At 45.6% G+C, this 16,333-nt stretch overlaps 1 protein-coding gene across 13 annotated transcripts in view; it reads right to left on the bottom strand.

Annotated features, from left to right (window-relative positions):
* Window positions 1-2,290: 2,290 nt before the first annotated feature.
* Window positions 2,291-16,333, bottom strand: part of PPFIBP2 (PPFIB scaffold protein 2) — a 147,985-nt gene continuing 133,942 nt past the window's right edge. For 9 of the 13 annotated variants that reach the window (XM_017891642.1, XM_017891647.1, XM_017891648.1 and 6 more), the window contains 9 exons: window positions 10,966-11,116; window positions 10,589-10,700; window positions 10,265-10,353; window positions 9,846-9,968; window positions 8,546-8,671; window positions 7,654-7,842; window positions 6,298-6,474; window positions 4,001-4,066; window positions 2,291-2,761 (listed from right to left, as the gene is read on the bottom strand). In XM_017891642.1, the coding sequence (XP_017747131.1) occupies window positions 2,690-2,761; window positions 4,001-4,066; window positions 6,298-6,474; window positions 7,654-7,842; window positions 8,546-8,671; window positions 9,846-9,968; window positions 10,265-10,353; window positions 10,589-10,700; window positions 10,966-11,116 (1,105 nt within the window). In that variant the 3' untranslated portion in view covers window positions 2,291-2,689. Of the gene's footprint in view, window positions 2,762-4,000; window positions 4,067-5,739; window positions 6,475-7,653; window positions 7,843-8,545; window positions 8,672-9,845; window positions 9,969-10,264; window positions 10,354-10,588; window positions 10,701-10,965; window positions 11,117-16,333 lie in introns of those variants that run through there. The other 4 variants (XM_017891644.1, XM_017891650.1, XM_017891654.1 and 1 more) reach the window with 2 other exon arrangements.

Below are 16,333 nucleotides of genomic sequence, written 5' to 3'. Positions count from 1 at the left end.
TAGCCCGTGAAGTGTGGCTCTGTGGGGGACCTGCTAGGTAGTCAGAGGCCATGGCCTGGCCTGTGAGTTGGCTTCTGCATACCCATGGGGGTCAGAACTGTCAAGTGTCGGGGCAATTCCCAAAAAACTCCAAGTGGGGTCTCATCAACTCTCAAGAATGTCTCCATGGCACTGGGGGTCATGGTAGGAGTGGTTACACACAGAACTTCTCAACTTTCAAAGTCAGATTCCAGAAACTGCCTTAAATCCTTTGTAGTATCATGAAACCCAAACGATACGAGTGACCACGTGGCCCCCTGTGGTTCATGGCCAGGATGACACAGTGCTGCTCTGTTACCTGTGAGTGGGTAGAGCTGCTTCTGCCCTGCTTCATAGAAGTCTCATAACCAACCAGAGATTCTGTAGGGATTTTGTTCTCCAAATTACAGATGAGGAAACTGAGGCCTGGAGACTGTGTTCCCAGGTCATTCAACCAGTGGGTGGCAAAGCTGGCCTTAAACCTGGGCCAGTTTTATTCTAAGTTCCCCTTTTCACAAAAACTGACATAATGGCGGCCACATTGGAACTTGGTGTCACTGGACTTGTTACTCAGTGTGCATGTATGTGAGGGAGAGGGGCGGGGAGAGAGAGAACAGGGCTCTGGGGAGCTCTCTGAAGTACAGCTGTGTCCTACCCTCCGGTGGCCAAACACAGAGATGACCTCACAGAAGGTCTGTGGGGGTGGGAGGGAGGGGTGGCCAACCTCACCCATCCACCTGTTCAGTGTCTCCTTGGGGATCCTTCACTGTTTTCAAGGGAGACCCCACTCTGGCCACCCCTTCTCTCCAGGACGCACTCCAGGGTCTGGCTCCCAAGGCCTTTCTTGATTTGGCTCCTGCTGACTTTGTCAGATTTTCCTTTCCCTGGGCCCTCAACTCCTACCCCATTGTCTCGCCTAGTGGTTCTTCAACTAAGGGTGATTTTGCTGCTCAGGGAACAGATAACAAAGTCCAAAGACATGTTGGTTGTCAACTAGAGAAGGGGTGCATCTACCGTTTATTGGCATCTAGAGGGTAGAGACCAAGGATGCTGCTAAACATCTTAAAACCCACAGGAGAGCCTCCATCACAGAGTATTACGCAGCCCAAAGTGACAGCAGCACAGAGGCCAGGAAACCCTGCTTTAGCCTACCAACTTTTGGCAATTCCTAGGTTGTGCCGGGCTGTTTTCAAGTCTGTCTACCTGGAATGCCCTTCTCCTCTGGCATATCTGGGAAAATATGATTTATCTTTCCAAATTCAAGTGTCACCTCTTCCATGGAACCTATTCAGACTCCTTCCCCAAACCCCCATTAAAAATGGTAACATGCGCTTTTAGGCTGCAGAAACTAATATTGGAGCATCTGTATCCTTTGGCAAAGTCTTGTTTGAAACTGGTCTGTACTCCACTAGACTGTAAGCACCTTCAGGCAGGGACCTTGGCATTCATGCCTATATCTCTAGCCCTGGCATGGAAAGTACTTAACACACACATGTGAAGGAGTGGGTGGACGGGGAACTTAGGAGCATGGATCTCCTTGGCAACTGGAGGACTGTCTGTACAGGAACCAGCCCAGAGCAGGTGCTCCAAGTTTGTGGTGAGGACGGGTATGGTAAGATGACAAGAAACTTCAAGGTGAGCTGTGCTCTGGCTCAAGGGCAGACACGGCACTGTGGGAGAGCTGACCTGTAACTGGATCATGCGGGAGGGCTTCCTGAGAGATGGTCTCTTTGCCTTGCCTTGGGAGACAGGATTTTGCCTCATGAAGGGGACTAGGAGAAAAATGCATTTCCCAGTGAGGGAAGGGCCTGAGCAGACGCCTAGAGGGAGGAAAGACTAAAGAGTGGAGAGGAAACGGACATGTTTGGGAAGTTGGTGAGTTGAGGTGGAAACACGGAGCTTGAGGTGCCCAAGGGCCTTCCACTTGGGGGAGCTATTTAATCAGACATTATGCCTGAGCTGCTCCAAGGGCAAGGCCTGGGAGGCTGGTGTGTCAGCTTGGGCGGAGGCAAAGGGCAGGGCGTGCATGTGTTGGGGATGCCTCTGCTCCAAGCTGGGAGGTTGCACAGATACCCCTTGCAGATGACGAGAGATAGAGTCAGGCAGGGCTGTGGGAAAGGGGCCTCGTTGCTTTCCCCGCTCACACCCTAAACACCTGCCTTGCCCGGCCACAGTGCTGTGAATGGAAAAGCATGCTCCTGTGAAGCAGCCCCGGAGGGAGCTCCCGGTGATCATTTCACAAAACGCAGTCTCTACAGAACATTCAAAACAGTTTTTCAGAACTTTTTTTCCAGCAGGTTTTATTAACTAACAGCTCTCCTCCTCGGGTGTGAGAGCCTCCAGGATGTCACCAGGAATAGCATGAGCCATCTAGTCTGCGTGCTGATATCTCACTGCCCTCCCACAAAAGTGGTCCGCAGACCATGTATAAAAGTACAAAAGGTATGAAGCCTGCGGTGAAGAGCGCAGCATGGTTGAAGACACACACGGACCCTAGTGCCACCCCTGGACACCTGTCCCACAGCTCTGCTTTGTGCCTGTCGGCACCCTATCTGAGACACCCTGCCAGCCCAGAGTGGGCTTGCAGAGAGGGCTGTGTGCCAGCTCCCCACAGAAGCAAAGGCTCCGGACCCCCACACATGCCTCCCTACGCTCTCGGCCATGAAGAAAGTCATCTCCAGTCATCAGAGTCGGGGGCAGGCAGGCGAGAGTCATTCAGCAGCTGGTCCTGGCTCAGCATTGTCTGAAAAGGACACAGCCGAAGGGTCAATTTAACAGAGTTTTGGTCCAGGCTGCCCTGCGGCAGCTGCATGGGAACTAGAGGGCACTGGGTGAGGGCTGCATCTGACGCAGGTGTTTATAGTGTTTATAGTGTCCCAAGAAACCCTGAGTATTGGATCAGAATAAACAATACTATTAAGATAAAAATAAATTGTTCATCTTAGAAATAAATTTTCTATTTTCAGGCCATTGAAGGACTAGATCATAAGGGCAAGTGTGCTCAGATTCCTTTCATGGGTGGGCCAATAAATAAAAACGTTGAATAAAACTGATCCTGTTTGGAGTCAGGGAGACTTCCCTGTTTTGTCCTTGGATACAAGGAGAGTCGTGTGTCCCTGTCCTTGTCCTGTCTTCCCAATGGGCCTTGTTAGACAAGCAAAGTACAGTGGCAGGGGCCTCGATGGGGACAGACACTACAGCCAACAGGCTCAGTGATGGGATGTCCAAGAACTAAAAGGCCTTGGGAGTTATGGGTCCTCAAAAACAAATCCTGTGCTCTGTGGCTGCGCTCTGTGGCTGGCCTTTTCCTGCCGGCTTTAGTCTGCCTGTAAGCCTGGCAAGGAGGGTGTCATTAGCCCTGCTTTACAGATAACTAAGCCAAAGCTCAGGAGAGAATGACACCCCAGGTCACAGAGCTAGTGAAGTCAGAGCAGGGACTTGAGCCTCACTCCAAAACTGCTTTTTGAGGCCAAGCTTCTTCCCCATAATATAGTTTGTCCTTTCGGGCATGCCAGATGTGCTCACAAGGCTGTCAATGCTTTGTGATACCCAAAAAGTCAGAGGCACGGTAGGAAATGCATTTGTCTCTGGGCAGAGGGTGGAAGTGTCCACTAGGACAGGATGCAGCCTGGGCTCTAGGCTGATGAGACAGATGATCCAGAGTTGCTGAGCATTTTTGTTTCCTCATCTCTAAGCCTGGGAAGAGGACCTGAGATCTAGTGTGCTTTAGCTGGCTTTGGCTAATAGCCCATGAGCCTCCCCAATGCCCTTAAGGGCTCAAGGTCCAGTAACAGGCCAACAGAGAAGGCCCCTGGGCTGCTTTCTGCCTCGGGGCTGGCTCAGGCTCAGGCTCAGGCTCAGGCTGTGACCCCAGCACTGAGCACCATTCTTTGCTGTTCTCCAGGCCTTGTGCACTACCACACCAAACTCACTGGGCCTCCCTGGCACCAGTCTGACTGTGGGGAGAGGGTCAGAGTCCTACCGTAAGGCGGTGAATGTCTTGGGAGAGGAGCCCTATTTGCGTCACGGTACCTTCCGAAGGTGCCATCTGTAAAATGGGCAGCAGCCTGGTCAGCACACATGGACGCAGCTCGTGATTCACAGAAATGGCATGCAAGTCCTGTCATACTCAAGCCTGGCTTCTCCAGGGCATGCTTCCCTGGAGGGATGGGCAAGGAGGGGGCCAGGCCCTGAGGAGTGACAGGTGGGTGGAGCACATGCTGCTTCTATTTCCTGGGGAAAGGCATCAATGTCCCACACTGCATGCATACCTCTCCTGGGGCCCCACTGTGAACTGGCATTCAGGGTACACAGAGGTAGGACACAGACTTGTCAGAAGCAGCCCTTCTGCATGTGTTCAATGTTCCAGCTATTTCCAGGAGCAGAGAGCAGTAGCAATGAAGGCCTTCAGGATGCTAAACAGACTCACACTAACCAGGCAACAGGAGCTCAGACACCAATGCCCTGACATAGGTAGGCATCCTTCCTCACTACTCAAGATCCTCCCTCCTGCCCCTCCTTCTCAGGTAATGCTGGTCTCTTCCTTCTTCCCTAAACCTACTTAGACACTGTAGATTTGGAAACATCCTCTGTAAATTTGGAGGGCACCAAGTGTAACCCCTCCCTTGTTTTATAGGTAGGAAAACTGAAGCCCACAAAGGGAACAGGACTCACTTGAGGGTGCAGAGAATCAGTGGCAAAACAGTTCCATGCAGGTTTTGAAAACAGGCACATGCAGAGATCCCTGTACTGTGACATAAGCAGCAAGGGACAAAGCCTGCCCTGACTGGCTCTACAACTCCAATGGCCAGACGTCAGCCTGAATGAGCACTTCTCATCCAGCGGACCTGGGTACCAGGATCTAACAGCAGCACTGCCAGCTGGCAAGCTTGTCCCGACATCTCTCACCTCCCAGAAGGCAGTGGCCTGTGGCAACAGACCATGCCTGAGGCTGCTGGTAGTTTAAGAAGCGAATCTTAGCATAGCCTCCATCTGGGACAGAATCAGAGTGCCACAATGGAATGGGGTCATCAGGCCATGCCCAGGCCATCAGATGGCGGTGATATGGTGTTACTCTTCTGCGATGAGGCCCAGGGGATTGAGGGGAGCCAAACGCGGCCTGGGGCAAACTAAAGTCTCTTGACCAGGAGCCCAGACTGGCAAGGCACGTCTCTCCCTCAGTCCCAGCCAGACAAGGCCCATCTGGAGGAGCCATTATCAGTCAGTCAGTCTCTAAATCAAGGGGACAGATCGCTTTCAGTTTTGCCAGCAGACAAACCAGCCCCCACCATGGTTATGAGCCTGGCTAAGTCAGTAATAGAGAAGCCAGCAAAACACATGAAAGAACAGAGAGTCTTTCCAGCAAAGTGCCCTTCTTATCTCCCCACCATCCCCTTCACTGGAGGGGCTCATGCCACTAAAACCAATCAGCTTTGAGGTCTGCACGACAGATGTGCCGTATGGTCAGGATGTGCATGAGACACGAAGCCCCCTCTGCTTCACAGAGGGAAGCAAATTCTGGAGCAGTGAGGCCACAGACCTCCTCTGAAGGCTATGGGAGGGGGTCCCGCCTTCTTCTACCTCCCGGTGAATCCTGAGCCTGCACCTGGCTGAGCATCAGGCTCAGTGCCATCGGCTCTTCAGCTCTGCGATTGGTAGGACTCCATTTCCAGCTACCCTCAGCTCTCTTTCCCCAACAAAGTTAAAGATATGTTGCACTGCTTGCTTTCCACATAAATATTGCTTTTATTACAAGAAAGAAGAGACCACCTCTGAAGTAAGGCACAACACAATTCCACTGTCACTGTGGCAGAAGTCCCTGTTGCTCATCCCTTTGATTTCAGCCAAGACTGTGGCCCACGGGCCTAAGGCACTTGAGCTTTTCCCTCAACTGAAGCATAGAGGGTGCCTGAGAGCTGAGCCTTGTGGGAGTGTCCATGGTCTCTGGACCTGCATCGAAGTTCATGTGTTTCCACTGGTGCTGAAGATGAACATCAAGACTTACTAGAAATGTAAAGGTGTCTTTAAGTGTCTTTCCTCCTGAGTCCACATTTGACAATGGTCCCCAAAGCCTGGCCCCTTAGAGATGCAGCTCCAGATCCTGGCCACCCTCAGAGTTCAAAGAGAGACTGGCCCAGGGGTACACACTTGCTGGAATGTTCTCTGCGAGTCATGCACATGTGCAGGGGTGAGGTGCAGTTATATGATGACACAGTGTTACTGTGAGCTCTCACGGTACACAGAGGGCAGGTGACAAGGGCATCAGCTAATCTGTCCCACCTGGTCCAGCCCATCCAGTTCAGGGGCATCAAGGGGGCTGAGGCCCCGGTAGCCACTGTAGACCCTGTGACTGTCACTGACACCGTCACTAGGCTCCACTGGGCAAATGTAGTCCGTCGATTCATCGAACTTCTTTTTTCTTATGTTTCCAAAGTGTGAAAATCCTAGTTTCCTTGGCTAAAACACAGCAAATGTAAGATTATGAGAAGGCAATCAGGGCAGTGTGCAGGTATGACTGACAATATAATTAAAATTTAAGAGCAGGCCCGCAAGGAGAGGAATGATGTAAACTGCTCCTAGAAAGATTCTAAACAAAACAGAGCTCTTGTAAGCAATTTGTATGCTGCAGAAAGGCCAACAGGTAAATAATCTTGAACAATAAGAGCTGCCCCTCCAATACTATGCCTGAAACTCATGCCTGGCTGCCCCACCAAAGTGACTTTCTTATTTCCATAGATGAACTGGGAGTTCCTTTAGAATGTACTTGAGGTCTGCACTTGAGGTGAAGCACAGAGAACTTGCCTCAGCACAGCTACTGGCACCCCAACCCTTTCCCATCTGAGCACCTGGCACCATCTAAAGGCATGTAGGATAGCCCCAGGTTGCTCCCTGCCCTAGCTTCACACAGCACTGTTTCTGCTTGACTCCCCCAGACATACTTCCTGTCCTGCTCCCTTGGGGAACGAGGTCTGTGCCTGAGTTATAGCTGGGCATGAAGCCTCAACACTACCAGGGATAGGACCAGCCTGGCCTCCAGAGGTTGCCCGTGGGTCTTTAGTCTGGGAAGAATGTGGTTTGAGGATGCTGTGGCTCAGGCAGGTCTAAAGGGCTTTGTGGGATTCTGGGAGCCCCAGTGAGTAGTGTTGGTGCTTGGAAGACCTTGGGACCTCTGGGTATCTGTGTGCTGGCCACGTCACAAAACAAGACAAATGGAACCAGCTTCCAATGGGAACACTTCCTATGTCAGCAGGACATCTTTGGCCAAGATCCCACGGCACTGTGGCACGCAGGCAGGCCTGACCGAAGGAAAGCCAGACTCGGAGCACTTCCGCTCTGCAAGATGAGTCACGGCAGCAATGGGGTAGAGGGTGAGCTATAAGTCACCTGAGGATAGGTGCTTCCTGAACATATTTTCTAGGCAAAGAAACCTGCACTGTCTTCCTTGGACTCAAAACTGGTGGAGAACTGGCTTAACAAAGACTGGCCTAACAGACCACAAGACCACAGCAGAAGCTGCAAGATCCTCCTTGTCCAGGCTGCGCATGCTGCTCTGGCTGTGGGCATCGAGCCAGGTGCTGTGCTGCCTGAGAGCCAGGAGGCAGCCCAGGGCCCACTCGGAAAGGGTCTGCAACTCACCCGGACTTTGGCTGTGGTGGTCAGTGGTGTGTAAGCTGGTGAGGCCATCTTCTCTCGCTTTTCCTGTTCAGCCTCTGGACCAATCAGGGCATTGAACTTGGTGGTCAGGTGGCGCCTGAGGAGCGTCTTTTGTGGGGGGATATTGAGAAGCATAGCCAGGGTGTCCCCAGTGAAGCGCGGCTCCAGGATCTAAGAAGGAACCAGAGACAAACCTGGCCAGGAGCAAATACAAATGGCTCGAGGGGAGGATGCCGAGAGATTGGCCTGTTGGGCTGGGGGCGCCTCCAGAACAGGGGCAGGAGCTCAGTCACTTGTTCTGAGTCCCACTCCTCTCACTGGCTGGCACAGGACCTGACTCTGAGCACACACTAGCACATTTGCTGACTGACCACCTTGTTTTCACAGAGCAGCAGAGAACTGGGACCTCTTTGGTAAGGCTCTCTCTCAGGATCTCCTCTGGATGACATCCAAGCCACCACACTTCCTCATTTCCCCTCTGCCTTTGTCACTGACAGATCTGAGTAGTGATAAGGATCATATTGCAGCAAGTGGGAAGCTGCATTTTCATGGCTTCCCTGTCCCTTCCCCAGCCCCACTGTTCCCTCAGGGACAGGCAGACCTGCCTTGTAAGCGTTGGTCTTCATGCAACCCACTGACCTAGAATCCTCAGGTCTCGTGCCAAGGAGGTGCTGCCAGAAGGCATCTTGCTTCCCTGAGGTATATTAATTCTCAAGGACAAGTTATCAAAATACTTTGAGATGTCAAATTATGCAAGAGCTTCAGATGAAGTACCTATTATTTTTGTTAGATTTTATGTCTTGTCCTTAATAAATAAGTTTCTGAATATCCCATTTGCACCAAGGCAGGTGGGCTAGGCCAGAGAGCCACTCACAATGAGGCCTCCATGGACTCCACTCCCTCGAAGATTGGGTGCATACTCTGCCAGGTCCACAGATCGCAACCACTCCATCACTCTGTGGTTGGACCACTGTACAACTTCTGAAGGAGAAAGGTTACTCTGTCAGAGGGAGGAAAGTGAGGAAGTTAGGCTTAATAGGTCCCACCATAGTCCTCTGTGGAGTCAGCCCCTGTAAGTAGCCCTGCCCCAGACGCATCACAACAATAGAAGACCCTCAAGCTTAGTGACCCACCCCATCTGCCAGAGCACCAGCCTCCCCAATTTCCAGGAAACAGAGCTCCCACTGAATCTTGCAAGATCTTCCACACTGAGATATCTGAATCCAGAATTCTGTTGCTCCCTCATTTTCTGGCTAACTTGGAGACAAATAAATGAGGACATTATAGTTATTCTTTCAGTGATTCAACAGAACTTTAAAGATGACTGTCAATTACAATCTAAGTGGTTTATAGATGAAAGATCTCCCTGGCATGGCCAACAATTTTAGGAGAGCACACCTTAAGATACTTATTCCTAAGTGCTCTCACCTAGCACTGTGGTCTTAAAAATGCACAGCGTTGTGCTTGACATATACAAGACATTCAAAACATGTTGGTTGAATAAGAAGAAAATAGGAGATAGATGGCAAAGGTAGCAGCCTAGGAAGCTGAGTTAATTTTACATCAAGGTTAGACCTAGTTCCCAGGAACAGAGGAGATAGGATGTGACTGACAATCTTCAGTTTGAGGGTCCACCAAGAACTCCAAAGTTCATGGAACATAATCAGTTATTTCTTCATGACTTGGGGTGCTGTCATTTTCCTATACTGTTTCTTCTGTAGCAAGACTGCTCATGGATCCCTTGTACCTGGGCCTGGAAGTCAGTTAATTTTGGATCTACAAGTAGGGATACCTATTCTGAAATGTCTAGCTTCTATGGGCTCCTCTTCCCCCTCCTCTGTCTCTTCTCTTCTACTGTGACACCCATCTTTCCATTTTTTCTTTCTGTCTCCCTCTCCTTTGCACCATATACTCATCTCCCTTAATCACTATGATGACTTTATAGCATGTGTCTCCCCAGTGGAGGGTGGGAGCTTAGAGGTCTATGGCTACTGTGAGACACAAAGTACAGGTAACGGGTGTTTGGGGCACCAGGAAGCACAAGCAAACAAAAGAATCCCAGGCACCATGATCCGAAAAACAGTGCTTTTATGATGTCATTCTTGTTTGCTCATGGTCGATGTTTCAGAGGTCCTGGTTCAGGGCTACCTGGAGAGATACTATTGTGGTCTCACCTCATCAGCTGGCCGCCGGTGCAGGCAGTGGGGGTTGAACTTGTTGACATGCAGCACGTGAATGGCACATTTGATGCTGAGATGATGTAGTTGGCTGGTGACTTTTAAGAAGAGTAAATCATTCTGAAAGAGGAAAGTTTGGTTGATAAACCAGAGTTTCCAAAGTGACAAAAGACCTCTGATGTCCCTTACGAGACCAAACATAGACAAGTCAACCACATCTCAGGAAGGTGCACGCAGAGACACCAATAGCTTATCACAGTGGTTTGTACTCTGCTACTTGGGACCTCTTTTGTGACAAATGATACTATTTCAAGGCCTTAAGAATATATGGAATCAAGTTTAAAATGACCACTATGGGTACATGTGAGCTGAGTGCTCACAGGGACAACTGAAATATTGAAAGAAAAACTCCTCACCACAGTTAGGTATTGCAGCATTCGTCCGTCAACTCTAGATTCATGAAACTGGTCTTTGTACTGGGGTAAGCCAATATCATCAAGCCACCCTACAAATACAAAAACCCCAGATGTGTCAGGATTCATGAGAATCAGAGAATGTAGATGCCAAAAAAAGGGGAGCAAATTATATTTTGAGGTTCGTGTTATTCCCCCAAAAGTTTAGTAATTCCTCTGCCTTTTACAAGGAGACAGCTGTCCTTGAGGTACTCATTTAACAGGGAAATTCTTTCTACCCTTAGTTGCTGCCAGAGACATACTTAATATATATATGCCTGTCCTTACGTGTCACCCAAATGTGGTCTAGCAGTGCAGATTTCTCCTCCTGTTTGGTGTTGATGGCTTTCACTGCTAAAATAAGCTTCTTCCTGTGGAGAGGGTGCTTAATTCCTAGCTCCTGAAATTAAAAGATGAAGACCACATGTGAAATTTTGGCAGGCAGTTTGGTCCTCAGAGAAAGCTGTGTGTGGGTGGAGATGCTCTGTGAGTATAGCAGTGGATCTCCGCACCGTGCCCTGGGATGCCAACCTGCAGCTACAGAGGGACTATCACCCTCCTTCATCCATCCTCCTGTGTGTGTGACAGGAGTGGTGGACCCTGCCCTCCCCATGCATTGGTTTGGGGAGAAATGGGCGCCTCCTCTCCCCAAGCTCAGCCCTTACCTTTTCCATGTCCTGAGGGGTGGCTGTCAATAAAGTGTGGCCAGAAGATACCCACTGCCTGGCAAAGATCACATACTGAGCCAGGCCAAAGTCCTCCAGCCACGCACACACACGCTCTGTGCTCCACTGGGCAAAGGGGGCATTGGCGTCACTGGGAAGCAGGAAAACAGCATATTCCTGTTAGTGGGAGAGCCTGAGGTTCTGAATCTAATCATGTCTCACAAACAAAACAAAACAAAAAACCTGTTTTTTAACAAACAACTTCCATCATGAGATTCTGTTGAACAAAATTCCACTACAACACACTCATAGGAGGAAGACCCTAGAGTTTTCTTAATAACACAAGATCTGAATTTCAAATCTCAGGCTACTTAGAGAATGGGGCAGCCTGTATGACCCTCCTGAGATCATGTTCACATGTCCTGGGTGCACATACACACATATACATGACACAAGCCCAGAGCTGTGGCCTCATTAGGCGGAATCATCTTTTTAGGAAAATGTTTAGAAAACTAGTTTTCTTAGTATTTAAGAGGGTCAGTTCTCTTAACATAAAAAAAAAAAAAAAAAAAAAAAAACCCAGAAAGAAAACACACACCAAAACTAAAAGCAAAAACTTTCCAATCAACAACAGCTAACACATTACTTATTAACAAAACAAGAGGAACATTCACATTAAAGTCAATAAAAGGACAGTATGTTTTTTATCAGTGCTAACAACACTGCGACAAGAGTCGTAGCCAGTATTAGAGATAAATAAGAACAAGAAGTATAGCTATTAGGCAGAAATAAAGCTATTCTTTACAGATGACAGGACTGCCCATTTAGAAAACCCAAGAAAGCTCAGTAAGATGGCCAGTTATGAAATGCACATATAAACATATGTAAATGTTACAATACAAAGATCAACAATTTTCTAATACCATCAATGCACAGATACTAATGCTGTTAAAACAATTTTAAAATCCCACTCATAGCAACCATCATTATAAAACGTCTAGGAATTGCCTTAACAAGAGATGTTTGGCCTTGTGTGATGATGTGTGGGGATTGCGGGGGTGGGGAGAGGTGTTGACTACAACAGTCAACTGAGTAACATAAAAAAGGACATGAATAAATGAAAAGCTAGATTATGTTCCTAGACAGGATGACTGGCTTTTATAAAGCCATCAATTCTTAAAGACATCCATTTTTCATTTAAAGTGTGAATATAATAGCACACTAAAAATACCAATAGAGTCATTTTTTTAGGAGGGGATTCGACAGAGCAACTTTATGTTCATAAATGAGGATTTATAGAATATTAAAGATTAGATATTCCTTCAAAGACCAGAAAGATTCCTTCAAAGTAGCCCTAACATACTAGATTAAAACATATTTTTTTAAATGCCTGGTTGAGCTGTTCTTAAAGTGAGGGAATTCCTTAAAGGATAAGCATGATAAGAATGACCCATTTTAGAACAAATGCTAGAGATGATGTATACCCTGTGGTAGGGACTGATCAATCGTAATCTGGAACCTGGGCTTTCATGGGTCCTGAAAATGTTTTACGAGGCCTGGAACTTACAAACTTTCTCTTCAAGAAAAGTGTAAAATTTGAATATGTAATTAGAAACAAAGGGAATATTTAGAATTAGAAAACAAGCCACAAAAATTGCAAGTTTTGCAAAACTGAAAAAAATCACAAAATCTAGAAATATTTTATTATATAAAAGCTCGAGATACCTCTATAGTTTGATTCTTTTTTGAGACAGGGTATTTGTTATTTCAGAGATGGGGTATTTATTTTAGAGACAGGGTTTTAGTAATTAATTATTTTTAGAGATGGGGTCTGGCTCTGCTGCCCAGGCTGGAGTGTAGTGATGTAATCATAGCTTATTACAGCCTTGAACTCCTGGGCTCAAGCAATCCTCCTGCCTCCTCCCAAGTAGCTGGGACTACAGGTCTGAGCCACTGTGTCCAGCTATATTACTTTTTTACTCTCATATTTTGGGTGGATACTCTTTGACTGCTTCTTTATATGTCCACAACTTTATAATATTTTCTAGGACAACAGATGGTTGATTTAGTCTTCTAATGTGATCAATATTTATCTTTTATGATAATAGTTAAAAAGTTTTATCTTTACAATTTATAACTGGTATGGTGATGTACATTTTTAGAATCATTTAAATTTAGAAAGGCCTCTATCAAATGTCTTTTATATGTAAGTTGTAAAACTATAACGCATTCAAGTTTTCTAATGCTATGGCTAATCTTAAACTTTCTTTGAATTGACAGTATTCATTTAACTCATGTGTTGTCTATGTCCTTGTGGCAGTACATGAGTTTTATGTTATCTTTGTCACTGTCAGTATATCATGTAAACTCAGCAAGAAATTTCAACTTTTTCCCAGTGGGTTCATATCATTCATCTTATATTAACAACGATCTAGAAGGCTATTCACTTTTTTGTTTAAAACTTATCTCTTGCTCTTAGCAAATAATGCTTTTGGTATGATCTGGATTTTTTGTTTATAATTTGTTTTTTAATGTAAGAAAGTAATTTCTCTCAAATTTCAATGTTCATTTTATCACTTTTGTTTTATATTCTATTTGGTTTTTATTTCATTTGTTTCCTTGTTTCTTGGAAGTGGGAAAAACAAACATATCTGAGGGACCTTTCAGTTCTTTTTTAAATTTTTTAACTTTTATTTTTTGCTTAGTCTTTGTGAACCTAACATTTCAGCTCTAAAGGGGAAATAAGTGTTTTGAGATCATAATTGGAAAACCTCTGTCCTATTGACCTTTTCAAAACCACCTAGAGCTCTGGGCCTCATCTCCAGTAGTCTTCCCATTTTTTTGTTTTGTGAATCCTCTCCTCCCTCCTAAGCCTTGAGGTGTTCACACAGAATCAGACCCAGCTTCTGCACCTCTTCCTCAGCTCCTCTCAGTGCCAGCATCTCCCACCTCAGCCAGGGCACCACTGAACACACTGGGAAATAATTTGGAGATGACAGAGAAGATGCCCTTCATATACAGCCAAACCATTTGTTTTGTTGACACATTCCAAAACATCTTTTCAAATTGCACTTCAAATGATGTAGCTGAGATTTCTCAAATATGCTTTTCTCATGGTAGGGGGAGAGCACGTGGCACATTTAAAATTGTACAGTTCATAAGTGAGTACAGAGCACTGAGCGAATGGGCACAATGGGAAGTAGAAGAAATCCTGGAAGCCATTTGTGCAGTAGGAAAGCTAGTGAATTAAACCTAACTAAACTAAACATGCAGTGACTGCAAACCACAAACATCCTAAACCCAAACTACATGTATCCTCAGGCTAACTTCCCCTTAACAAGTCCCCCAAAACCCCCACAGCTGCCCTAACACCATCTGTTATACGGAAAAGCATAGATCAAGGGAAAGTTGCAGTAAAAAGAGTCAGCAGTCTTAAAACTAGTTGTGTTTAAAATACCTCTTTTATGCAAAATTTTCAAAACACCTGGCCCTGTTAACACTATGATCAGACTCTCTCTGGACCCTGGAAGGGCTCCATACAAAGGAGGGTCCCTGAAGCTTAAGCATCTTTACATTCATGATGAATCTGACTCACTATGCGTGTAGGAAAAGGAAACAAAAAGCGGTCCAAGGTAAGGGAGCAGTAGGATTGGGGACCTCTCCTAAAGCTGGAATCCTGAAGGGCAAAACACTCAGTAGATCAACTCAGGAAAAAAACTCTCCGCAAAGATGGGATCCAGCCATGTGGCTCTAGAGCCTGTTTGCCTTAAACATTCTACTTTACTGCCTTTTCTCAAAACAGTAACTCATAATAAACTCACAAACTAAAATAATTCCTAAATGGATTATTCAAAGTTTTTAAAAATCACAGAAAAAATTTAAAACAAAATGAAAGAATTCACAAAGTGGATAAACCTAATTCTATATCAACATGAAAATTCCATGTATCAAAGTATCAGAAACAAAAGTAAAATTCTGGCACAAACCTAAAAATACTGTCACAATGATTAGACATGACTTAATATCTTAATAGAGAACAGTTAGAAATCTATAAGAAATACATTAATAATGAACAAAAATGCAGATAATTCACAAAAGAATTAAAATGACAAACATGAAAACTAAATTACCAATAAAAAGGAAATTTGGAGTTTCATAAAAGTAGAAAACTTTGAAAAAGAAAAATGTAAATACTTAATGCTGACAAGCATGTGGGTGTAATAGGTGCACTCTGTCCAGCAGTGCTGACTGGAATGTAACTCTGTAAAACTTTACCTGGGAGAAGAAAGCAAATAAAATGTGTTCGTCCATAATCTGAGAGAAAGTGCCTACACAATGTTATCAGTTATCATATTTTTTAAAAAATCAATTGTTTTATTGAACAAAAAAAGGTTGGGGCTGGAGGCTTTCAGTAACAAAGTACTTTTCCTAAAGAATATTAGCAACAACAGTTTTAAAGCTACACCTAAATATTAATATCTAGAAATTATAAATATTACCAGGGGACATTAACATATATCAAATTTCTACTTGAAAGTCATAAAGGCCTTTCTTTTCCACCAGCAAATTCATTTTGCACCATTACGATAAACAAAGCAATCTCATCAGGACCTCTTCACACTTCCCTTTCTCATCCACTGTTACGGTTAATAAAGCACAAAGACATTCGAACAAAGCAGCCTTGTGGCTGGAACTGCAGTTGTTTCCTTTGGCAAAGAAAGCTACTGACCCTGGTCATCCCATACCCTAAAGTGACTGTCAGAATACAGATAGCTCCCTAACCATGCTCTCCTACTCAGGGACAATGCTGAGGGGTCTTAGGAAAGTTTTTATACCCTGACTCAATGATTCCCCTTCTAGAATCAATCCCTCAAGAACTAGCCAGAATTCAAACAAAGATGAATCATTCAAGCTTACTATAGCTTGATTTTTTTTTCAGCTCACATAAATCAGAAACAACAGTAATGTCTACATTGAGAAAATTGCTAAGTAAGTTAGAATATCTAATTACTGAATATACAGGTAATCTTTCTCTGGCTCACTTTCTTTTCTTTTCTTTTTTTTTTTTTTTTATTATACTTTAAGTTCTAGGGTACATGCGCATAACGTGCAGGTTTGTTACATATGTATACTTGTGCCATGTTGGTGTGCTGCACCCATCAACTCGTCAGCACCCATCAATTCGTCATTTATATCAGGTATACTTTCTTTTTTTTTTTTTTTTATACTTTAAGTTCTAGGGTACATGTGCATAACGTGCAGGTTTGTTACATATGTATACTTATGCCGTGTTGGTGTGCTGCACCCATCAACTCGTCAGCACCCATCAATTCGTCATTTATGTCATGTATAACTCCCCAATGCAATC

The sequence above is a fragment of the Rhinopithecus bieti genome, unplaced genomic scaffold (assembly GCF_001698545.2).
Source record: "Rhinopithecus bieti isolate Rb0 unplaced genomic scaffold, ASM169854v2 scaffold_21601, whole genome shotgun sequence".
Taxonomy (NCBI): Eukaryota; Metazoa; Chordata; class Mammalia; order Primates; family Cercopithecidae; genus Rhinopithecus; species Rhinopithecus bieti.
Note: the sequence above shows the minus strand (reverse complement) of the source record. Positions and strands in the feature narration are given on the sequence as shown.